This window comes from Lynx canadensis, chromosome C1 (assembly GCF_007474595.2).
Source record: "Lynx canadensis isolate LIC74 chromosome C1, mLynCan4.pri.v2, whole genome shotgun sequence".
Lineage (NCBI taxonomy): Eukaryota > Metazoa > Chordata > Mammalia > Carnivora > Felidae > Lynx > Lynx canadensis.
Genome location: NC_044310.1, coordinates 126,167,454 through 126,179,078, shown reverse-complemented (window position 1 = coordinate 126,179,078; position 11,625 = coordinate 126,167,454). Strand labels below are relative to the sequence as shown.

The 11,625-nt window shown below is 44.0% G+C and overlaps 1 protein-coding gene across 5 annotated transcripts in view; it reads right to left on the bottom strand.

Annotated features, from left to right (window-relative positions):
• Positions 1 to 9,009: 9,009 nt before the first annotated feature.
• The window catches only part of RAB3GAP1 (RAB3 GTPase activating protein catalytic subunit 1), a 112,225-nt gene continuing 109,609 nt past the window's right edge, over positions 9,010 to 11,625 (bottom strand). For all 5 annotated transcript variants that reach the window (XM_030327154.1, XM_030327155.1, XM_030327156.1 and 2 more), the window contains one exon: positions 9,010 to 10,809. In XM_030327154.1, coding sequence (XP_030183014.1) covers positions 10,573 to 10,809 — 237 coding nt within the window. In that variant the 3' untranslated portion in view covers positions 9,010 to 10,572. The remainder of the gene's footprint in view (positions 10,810 to 11,625) is intronic.

The following is an 11,625-nucleotide window of genomic DNA, read 5'->3' as shown; positions in this document are numbered from 1 at the left end:
TTTTGTTTCAATAAAGTTGTAAGATTTTCTCATTTAAAAAACTTGTATATCTTACATGAACAAACAATTGTCCAAAGAAGACATCCTGACAGCCAACAGGCACATAAAAAGATGCTCAGTATAACTCATCATCAGGGAAATGCAAATTAAAACTACAATGAGATAATCACCTCACACCTGTCAGAATCAAAAACACAAGAAACAATAGGTGTTGGTGAGGATGTAGAGAAAAAGGAACACTCATGCACTACTGGTGGGAATGCAAACTGGTGCAGCTGCTCTGGAAAACAGTAGGAGGTTCCTCAAAAAGTTAAAAATAAATCTACTCCAGGTCCAGCAATATCACTACTGGGTATTTACCCAAATACTTTTGTATTTACCCAAATACTAAAACACTAATTCAAAGGGGTACATGCACCCCATATTTATAGCAACATTATTTACAATAGCCAAATTATGGAAGCAGCCCAGTGTCCATCAATTAATAAATGGACAAAGATGATGTGGTGCATGCACACACACACACACACACACACACACACACACAAATGGAATATCAGTCAGCCATGGAAAAGAATGAAAACTTGCCATTTGAAACAACATGGATGGAGCTAGAGAGCATAATGTTAAGCAAAATAAGTCAGTCAGAGAAATACAAATACCATATGATTTCACTCATATGTGCAATTTAAGAAACAAATGAGCAAAGGGGAAAAGACAAACTAAAAAACAGACTCTTAACTATAGAGAACACACTGATGGTCACCAGAAGGGAGGTGGGAGTGGGGGTTACAAAGGTGAAGCGGATTAAGGAGTGCACTTGTGATGAGCACTGGGTGATGTATGGAAGTGTTAATCACTACATTGCACACCTGAAACTAATACAACACTGTATGTTAACTGGAATTAAAATAAAAACTTTTTAAAAAGTACTTAACATGCTTAAAAACAAAGGCTTGCATATCTTTTGCCAAATTCACCGCTAGGCAATTTTTGTTGTTATTGGAAATTATATATTTAAATAATTAAAATTTATAAAATATACACTTTAATATTTATCTAGTATTTCAGTTGCTTTGGCTATGGTTTTTCAGAGAATCTAGGATGCCACTTTCTTTACTCTTAAATTTTATTTTAACTGCATGACTTTATCATATGCAATAAAAAGAATAATAGATCTCTGCTATGTCTGATAGGATTCAAATTTGAAAATATATCTCCTAAATCAGCTCCAAATGTTCCGACAACTTCTCTCCTGAGAATTGACCCAACATCGCTTTTGTCATTTTTCTCCAGCAGAACACAGTGGGAGAAAAGTGGGCAGAGGGGAGATGAAGACATTCATCATTTCTATTAAACACAGATTTATTAAAAACTAGGCCTAGAAAACTAAAATGGGAAAATACTGACAATGGGTGAGTCTGTGTAATGGATTTACAGGATTTCTTTGTACTATCCTTGCAACTTTCTAAGTTTGAAATAATTTCCAAATAAAATGTTAAAAAGAAACTTTCAGGAATAACAAAAATCATGAACACGACCATTCTAGAGTTACTGCCACACCTTCTGTCAAAGGATTCTTTCCTGTTCAAGACCCTTTCCTAGGAGGGCAATCCATGAACATCCATGAACATTTTTCAGCTACGGTTGAAGGGAGAACCCAAGGAAGATGGTCTGTTGGCTGGCCAGTGGCCCACAAATTACGCCTAACAGGCTGGATGAAAAGATGAACTGGGCTGATCATGTGCTTTACAGAATTGGAAAAGTGAAAGACCAAGCTAGGAAGTAACAGAAGCTGGTACTGAAAGGTGCGGATGTGGAAGGGAAGAGATGCTGTCTTGGGCCCTGAGCAAGCTCAAAGTCCACAGGAACCAAAGTATGAACAAGATGAGGAGGCTGGCTGGTACTGGGACAGAAAGACAGTCACTCGGAGCCAAGTCACATTCATGGTCATACAATAGCAGGGAGGAGCTGTGAAATCCCGTAGCTAAGGTTCTCTAGAGCTAACCCCCTCCAGACTCTAGACTCCATGAGATCAAGTTCTTTGATGGCTCAGGTTCATTTCATGGCCCTCACTGCTCCCATGATTCCTTACTTTGGGTCTTTGTAACAAAACAAAACAAAAAAAACAAACAAAAAAACAAAACCCAACTAGGGACACCTGGGTGGCTCAGTCGGTTAAGTGTCCAGCTCTTGATTTCGGCTTGGGTCACAGTTTGTGGGTTCAAGCCCCACGTCAGGTCTATACTGACAGCACAGAGCTGGCTTGGGATTCTCTGTCGCCCTCTCTCTCTATGCCTCCCCCACTCACACTGTCTCCCTCTCAAAATACATAAATAAACATTAAAAAAAAAAAAAAAAAAACCTGCACCAGCCAAATGACAAGTAACCGCGTACCATGGCTACCACATGCTACCTCCAAGACAAATGAGTCAACTGAACCTGTGACCTTCCCATGTATCTGGCCAGGCCCTTATGTGTGCTGCTTTCACAGCCTGGTCAGGCTTCCCCCTCTTCGGTTCCTCCCATCACTAACCCTGGAGAGCACATGGATGGTCACAGACAAACCCAGAGTTGTTCTCTCCACAGAGGTGGGAGGAGGGCTAGCAGAGCACCTGCACCCATGGGCCCATGTGCATTTCTTCATAGGCAAGGAGCATCTTACATGCAGGAAACTCTTTGAGCTGGGTGTTGTTCATTTAACTCAGGCCTATGATTGTTAAACAAGCTCACATACTGTGTTTCTACCTGGAAATAGCTCTCTACATCTGACAGGTTCCGTAGACCTTTCTCCCACCACAGGGTCTAAGGATACAGTCCCCAGGGTCTTTTGAGTTCTGTGATCCCTTCTTTAAAGTGTTGTTTTGTCATTGCTGTTTTCCATTTCAGTGATAAGCTGAACAATGACTATCAGCTATTCTGACTCACATGAAGGCTGGGGGCCCAGTTGAAATTCCTATCACAGTGCTGCGAAGTGATTCAAAGAGAAATACCAGGTCTGTATGAAGCTGTTCCTTTAAGATATACCATGCATTAGTGGCATCTGGGTGGCTCATTTGGTTAAGTGCCCGACTCTGGATTTTACCTCGGGTCATGATCTCTCAGTTCATGGGATTGAGTCTCTGCATCAGGCTCTGCGCTGACAGCACAGAACCTCCTTGGGATTCTCTCTCTCCCTCTCTCTCTGATCCTCCCCTCCCTGAACCCCCCTGTCTCTCAAAATAAATAAACTTAAAAAAAAAAAAAGATACAAACTGGGGTGCCTGGGTGGCTTAGTTGGTTGGGTGTCCCGACTTTAGCCTAGGTCATGATCTTGCCATTCATGGTCCATGAGTTCGAGCCCCGTGTCAGGATCTGTGCTGACAGCTCAGAGCCTGGAGCCTGTTTCGGATTCTCTCTTTCTCTCTCTCTCTCTCTCTGCCGCTCCCCCACTCAGGCTCTGTCTCTTTCTCTCTCAAAAAGAAACAAACATTTAAAAATTTTTTTAAAAAAGATATATACTATTTGTGCTTGAGAAACTCTGGATTAGCTTATTTAACTGTGAGAAAATTACCTGCTCTAAGATCATTTATAATAATTTGACTATTTGCAAAAGTTTCAGCTGAAATCTTCAGTAATGAGGTTCACCTATATCCCGACCTTCTCACAAGACTTGCTGAGCTATGATGTTCCCATTAGGACCTGAGCAGTCCTTCTTGAGCTGCCCCCAGCAGTACCCCTGTGCCTGAAGGTAGGTAGGTCAGCTTTTCCTACAGGTTGGTCATACATCAGCTTCCAGAAGCAGGTTCCAACCAGGATTCTTCTGGGGAATCCCCTAAACACGTGAAGGAAACATGTCTGCTCTCCAGTCAGATGGCATAAGATCTGAAACTCCTGGGCTCTTTGGGCAGATTCATTTTTATAGACTGTCTATGGCTCAGCAGAGACGCATCCAGTCGGGACTGAGCAGCCTCCACACAGACCCATTCTAGGGAAGCTGCGTTCTTACACCACATCCAATTAAGCTACACAAACCTCCTGCTGGCCGGCCAGGACATGCTTCTCAAAGTTACTCCAAGTGCTTTTGCTGTCCTGGTTTGACCCGTACAGGGGTGCAGCCTGTCACTAGACTGCTTAAGAAGAGTGTCTCATTGCCTACAGCTATTGTTTCCCCAATCCTGTGCCTATCCAGAAACAGAAGGAATGGAGAGCAGGGATTAAGGATATTCTAGGGCCCCTGAAAGAGCTGCTGCAAATGTACAGTCCTGTGCAGAAAGGATCTCCTGCCATGCGTCCAGGGTGGGCAGGGCACACAGGAAGTCTCTAGCCAGCTTCCAAGGACCAGATTTCAGCCTCAGCCAAGGGAGACTGGGCCCTCTCCCCATGTCAGTGTTCCTTCCCTGATACTGCCTTCAGTCCCAGAATAGCGGAGAACGTTTGGTAAATTCACACTCCAAAAATATTTCCTTTTCTCATGTAGGCAAGATAACACAGGAGTGACAGTGGGTTACTAAGAATGTGGTTCCTTCATTATGTAACACGGACAAAAATAAAAAGTGTTCTAGGCCAAAAATAGGGCTGAGAAAGAAGAATGAGAATAAATAGCACCGAGAAGTCATTATTTACTCAAACTGTCAAATGGCTGAAGAACTTAAGAAAAGTTTTGATCTGTGTCCCATCACTTGTTAATCAGGACTGACGAGCCCCTGGAGGGAGCCGATATCACTCTCCTGACAAATGTGTATGCAGAGGAGGGTGCTTAAGGAAGGGTAAGTAGCAGAAGTACTCATTCTCCTTCCCTGTCGGCAGCAAACTGGCAAGACTGAGGACTCCTGGATGCTGTATGTGATGTCCTTATAGACATCGCCCCACCGTGGGTCACGTAACAGAAAGGGTGTGGATTTCACTGGAGTGTGGACAGAGCAGGACTCTTCCGGGAGGGGCTATGTTTGCAGGTGGGTGTGCTGGGCTGATGACACACCGTGAATCTGTGCCGGGCACTGCCTCTCACGTCAGAGCAGCTGGCCCCTCGGGCTCGAGTCAGAGATCAGGCATTCAGGACACATCCGCCTTCACTAACCACCTCCCACACTTCACCAAATCCTGGCTGTGTCACTTGCTGAATCTCTCACACCCTCACCACCGCCGCAACCCAAGCCAAGACCATCCCTTGCGGGGATCACTGTGGCTCCTGAGGGTGTGAGTCTAGTCTTGCTCCTCCTCCTGTACTGCAAACCTTTCTAGCTCCTCCACTGTCACTGGACAAGGTCCAAGTTCCTAGAACCAAGGTCCTAGAATGGACCATCCCTTCCTCTACTACCTTGACTCTCTCTTCTCACTCTTTGCTCTGGCCACACCCAACACTGTATCTGCAGGTCTCTGCGGATAAGCCCCACTGCATGGAACACGCTTCAACTATTCCCAACTTCCCACCCAGCCCTCTGCCTAGACAGAGTCTACTTAGCTTGTTAAACACTGTGACCCAAGGAAGGAAAAAGGAATCAAAAGAAATCGGTTGATTTGATGAGATGGTAGGAGATTCGAGGTCACTCTTGCTATTATGGGGCTGTTTGGACAGTCATCTCTATGCACACTGGCTGGGCAGGTGTGTCCTCAAGTTAAACAACGGCTAACCATTCATTCACCTACAGCCATACCACTTTATAGTACGGTTCCTTTAAAAAGCTTGTCTTTATTGAACAATGGCCTGTACCATGCTGGGCATTCTTTAGATGGTATCTTAATTTTGTTACAATGTGTTGGATGCTTACTTTTGTCTCCATTTGGCAAAGGAAGATGTTAGGTACCTGCCCAGTGTCTCGCGGCTCATAAAGAAGGCAGAGATTGAGACCTACCGCTGTTTGGAGGTAGGTCGATGCTTTTACACATCAGTCTCCATGGCCTACCACTGACTGGATGGGCATCTGTCCATCCGGATGGCTTCTGTGTGAATGATGCTTTTATGTGTTGAACTGTGACCCCCTGCTCCCTTCCAAAAAGAAAGGCGTGTTGAACTCCTAAACCCCTTGTACCTCAGAATGTGATGTCTGGAAACAGGGTCACTGCAGATGTAGTCAGTTCAGATGAGGTCATACTGGTGTCACAGGAAGAGAACACACACAGACACCTGGGAGAGAAGCCATGTGACAACAGGGGCCCAGACAGAAGTGCTGTAGCTACAAGCTAAGGAGTAGCAGGGCCTACTGGCAACCACCAGAAGCAAGGGAAAGGGAGGGAAGGATCCTCCCCTGCAGGTTTCAGAGGAAGCGTGGCCCTGCCAACACCTTGATTTCAAACTCAAAGCCTCCAGAACTGTGAGACAATACATTTTTGCCGTTTTTAAGCCACGTGGTCTGTGGTACTTTGTTACAAAACTTTGTACTGTTCTTTCCTGGAGAATACTTTCTATCACAGGCTTACGTACTGCAGATAGTCAACTCACCAGCTTTAAACCCAACTAGCAGCTCCTATGGCATGAGCCGGCCCGGCCTGCACACATCTCCTCACAGGCCATTCATCCACCTTATTCTGGGACAAGATGAAGACAAATCTGCAAACTTAAACAAAGAATACTCTATCATGGTTTTGCCGGGGGGGGGGGGGAACCATGAGCTTCTTATCAACCAGAGAGGGAAGGAATGTGGCTTCCTTAGAGAGGCTCATTTGGTTGGAAAGCAGCAGGGGGATGTGTGCCTCTGAGAAGACACTGAGGCCTCTGCCAAAACCTTCCAGAGACCCCTGCTGCCGAGGAGGGCCACACAGAGGGGACAAGGGGAGAGCTCCCCAGAGACCAGTCAGAGATTGGGCCACCCTGTCTTCTCTGACCAGGGGCCGAGTGGGGGCCTTCTGTTCAGCCACCTTCCTCGGCTGATAAGCCCACCCCAGGAACACTCCCTGCAACAGATGAGACTGCTCATTTGAGGGAGATTTATCCATGACCACCTGTCAGACATCACAAGCTGCCAGGGGGAAAACTGCTGGCAAAGAAGCCACGCTACTAGGAACTAGCTTTATTCTAGATAAAGAATTAGCCAAACCCATTTATCTAGGTTGATGCCATGCTCCACTTCTCAGAGCTAGAGAAAGGACAGCAGCAGTTGTCCGGCTTCCAGGAGCTCATATTCTGACATATTCTGGCTTCAAGGTGCCCAAGAGCTCAAAATTAGAACCCAGAAAAATCAGTGCCCCCCCCCACCCTGCCACTTGCTATCAAGAGACACTCATTCATTCAGCATTTGTTGAGCGCCAAGATCTATCCTTTCCCCAGCGAGCTCAGAAGGAGCTGGCAGCAAGGGTGGGGCAGGGAATTGGGTCACAGCTGGCTTGAAACAGTGGCTTCATGCTCTCACCCTGTATTGTACCCTACTTATAGCCTCTGGCTTCCAATTCCTGGCAAAGAACAGTGCACAGCAACCACAGCCCCAACTGGCTAGGGTAGAAGTGGTGAGTGCACCCATCTGCCCTCCAGCCAGGAACTTCCCTGCTCTTTCCCAGTAAAAACAGTGTTACCTTTCTGCATGCAGGTGCTCCTGTGCATCCACAGGTTTGCAACAAGCAGTTCTGAGCTTGCGTCTTATTCCACATCTCAGTGGCACTTGACACAGTTGATCAATTCCCACTTCCTTCAAATATTTTATTTCCTAGCTTCTGGAACATCACACTCATGGTTTTCTTTCGACCTCAGTGGCTGCTCCTTCTTAGTCTCCTCTGGCAGTTCTCTTCCTCTTCCGGATCTCGGGTTCAGTCCCCAGACCTTCTCTTTGCACTGTACTCACCACCCCTCAGGGCTCTCATACTGTCTGACCTCGATTTACTGCACAAGCTCTAACCTCATCCTTAAACCCCAAATTTACATAATCACTTGGGTATTCTGTAATTTTTTCTGTGAAACAAACTGTCCCTGAAACTGAGTTTAAAATAAAAACACTATTGCACACCGTTTCTGAGGGTCTGTAATCCACGCACAGTGAGCTGGGTACGTCTGGCTCTTGGTTCCTCAAGAGGCCACGGACTTCTGAGACCGAGGAGAATCCACTTGCAAGCTCACTCACATGGCCATCAGCAGGTGTCCTCACTTCCTCACCATGTGGGCCTCTCCTTAGGGTTGTTTGTGGCATGGAAGTTGACTTCACCCACAGCAAGTGACAAGAGGGACAGAGAGACACACGAGAACATGCAGCCAAAATGGAAGCTACAACATCCTTTATAACCTAATCTTGGAAGTGCCATACCAATGCTTTCTCCATGTTCATTGGTCAAAATATGGAGGCTGGGACTACCACAGGGGTGTGAATACCAGGAGACAGGGATCAGTGGGGGCCACCTTAAAGGCTCGCTACACCACAGGTATCTAAATGCTACCTCAAAATTAATACAATGTAACTCAGGATCTTATATCACCCCCCAAAATGCTCTTCCCTCTGTCTTCTTCATTTCAACAAATAACAGCATCGCTTACTGTTACTCAGGTCCCAAACCTTGAGTCATCCTTGACTTACTCATACCTTCATGGATTCCATCAGCCAATTCTGTGCATTGTTTTCAAAACATACACCATACTTGTACCCCTGCTCACCAGTGTATTGTCCACACTGCAGCCACAACTCAAATTCTGTAAACGTAAGATCATGACACTCCCCTGTTCAATATTCTCCAATGGCTTCCCTCTCAATCAAGAAACAAACCCAAGGGGCACCTGGGTGGCTCATTCGGTTAAGCATCTGACTTTGGCTCGGGTCATGATCTCGCGGTTCGTGAGTTTGAGCCCCGCGTTGGGCTCTGTGCTGACAGCTCGGAACCTGCAGCCTGCTTTGGATTCTGTGTCACCCTCTCTCTGCCCCTCCCCTACTCATAACTATAATGAAAGTAAACTGGGGTAACTGCCAATAAAAAAGAAGGTACAAAGCATGTTCTTAAGACCCCTACAAGACTCCACAGGCTGCAAATATTTAGGGAGACATGAGACAGGATAAAACTAACTGAAATAAGAATAAAGTGCTCACCAGAGAAGAGAAAAGAAAAGTAGCCAAAGAAAGCAAGACTTTCCTTTTTATTAGACTCACAATGCCATTTTGAAGTCCAACCTCTTTGAAAAATGTTTCTTTACTATTAACTTCCTCAATGGGAAGCAGACAAACCCTGTCCTTGAAAGATACATTTTCTACCTGGTACAGTGCTCAGTCCTCAGGCCTGCATTGGTATGGTTTACCAACAGCAATCAAGTAAAGCATCTCAGAGAAAAGCACTGTGAAGGCTGGGAGGTAACCAACCAGGGCCTCTCCTACTTCATATGTACATATATACATATATATGTGCATATATACATATATATGTACACACTTTTTTTTTTTTTACAAAAATAATATAACAGGGTTTACACAGCTCTATTAATTCTTTAAATTATATACGCAAGGTCTATGCTTCAGTATAACCATTTTTTGCTTTGGATTAAAATGGGAATTTTAGGCTTAAAAATAGATTTGAGATTACTGAACAGAGGCCATACAGCAACACAGACTTAATAAATCTTGATCACCACATAACTAGAAATTATGTTGCTGTTATTCTTATGCTGGGTGCTATATACATCCCCATTGATTATTTTCACTTTATCTAGAATGCAAAAGCAAAATAGTTCACTGAAATAATCTTCTAATCATTACATTAGCATATACACCAAATTATACTAACTGCATGATAATCTCTATGTTCCAAAGCTGTATTTGTAGCAATGTGCTCATCTCTACTCCATTAAACATAGTGTCCAGTCAACAATTACAAAAAAAAAAAAAAAAAAAAAAAAAAAAAAGGAATGCATGCTGTAGAGCAAGAAGAGAACAGTTTGCAGGCTGATATCTCACTGGCAACCAACACGTAAAATAAACAAACCTTACAAGATATAAAACTAATTTGCAGTAACATTCAATATATAGTTTTCTCAGAAGGAATACATTTAAGTCACAGTTACGTGGAAAAACAGAAACTATGTGAAATTCTAGGCTTTCTCCTAGAATATTCAAAATGCTCATCAAAAGTTAATTAATACAATAAGGATGGCCACTAGATGATTGAATAAACAGAATGTCATTTAGTATTTCAAAAACACAGATTCTGGGAAAAGCTACCACCAAAATATCCAGAAATCTGAATTAACAGATATTCTGTTTTGCATACCTGATACTAACAAATACAACAAGTGTGTTTACACAGACTAAAAATGCAAGGTGATAACCTAAGGAACAGTCACAGGAAAGAATAAATGAGCACAATCCCACTGGAGTACAGAGAGCTCCTGCTGTTTTTCTGGTCCCTGTACATCCCCCTACCCACTACCCCTACCCCTGGTCAAACAAGGGCCATCTCTTCAGGGAGCAAATCTTTCAAAAGCTCAAGCCCATTCTCTCTGCCCAAACCGAGATACAACAAAGCCCAAGCATGAAGCTGGAAAAGTCTTTCAGATGCTGGTATGATTCCTGATCATTGGACTGGACAGGTCCTCTTCATGGTCTCTCAAGTTCTGACTGACACAAACTCCCTCCCACAGAAGGGGTCAGAGCAGTCTCTGAAGCCATAAATGAGGTGGCTCTAGAAGAATTAGAAGAAGGAGGTATCTGATGAAAAGGCACCTGCAAGTCTGAAATCCTCTTTGGTGAGAACACTATACATGCGCTGAGGCAGAGCTCGGGAGTACGGGGCTGGGTGTGGCACAGTGGTGCGCAATATGAGTTCCCGGCCAGCAGGAGGTGGGAAGTCTGACACCGAGTTCTGCCTTCTCTCTTCTGGAGAGCTCACTCTCTTCAGTTCCTCCTCCGGTGGAGCCATGGCTGCAGCCTTGAACAGAATCAAATGCTAAATTCAAGAGCAAGTCCAATGCTAAACTTAGATCATTTTGAAGGACAGATGAACAAACATGATAAATACATAAAAGATGTTCTACATTACTCAGTAATGCAGTCAGCCATGTTATGATTATTCAAAAACCAACACAGAAAAAGCAAGAAGCTTGAAACAATGCACGAACAGCCAGATATTACAAATAAACTGGTAACAGAGACAAAAGAGATCACGAATGCCAGGCAATCTGCTCTGAAAAGTGAGGACCATATTCCGACATCTGATGAAGAGGGAAAATGTAGTACTGGTTTCTACACGTTTCTTCTAGCAACAACCCAAGTTCAAGTCTGATGTCCTCAGTCCAGGAAGGAGCTGCTTCTCCCCAAAGTCTGGAAAGATGGTTTTTATCTCCATTCTTTCATTTCTTTCTTTTTAAGATTCATTTGCCAAATTAAAACTGGGGACACTTGTTTTGTTTGCTGAGTGGCTAAAGTGATAAAGAAATGACAGAGGTCCATGTAACGTAGCAATGGCCACAAAAGAGAAGTTCTCAATATTAAAGGCATCTAGTTTTCCATTAAAATTACGTAAAAAACATTCAATTAGAGCCTTCATTTTAATATTGGTCACTATACTTCTTTCATTTCTCAGATTATTAAATTTCTTTCAAAATACCATCGATTTAGAAAAAAATATTGTTTGGGCAATGGAAATATGAAATCATGTTATACTAAACATCAGCATGAAAGGTATGCCAAATCCAGACTGTTAAAGATGTGGTTAGTCTTAATGACCTTATGAAGTTAGAGGGAT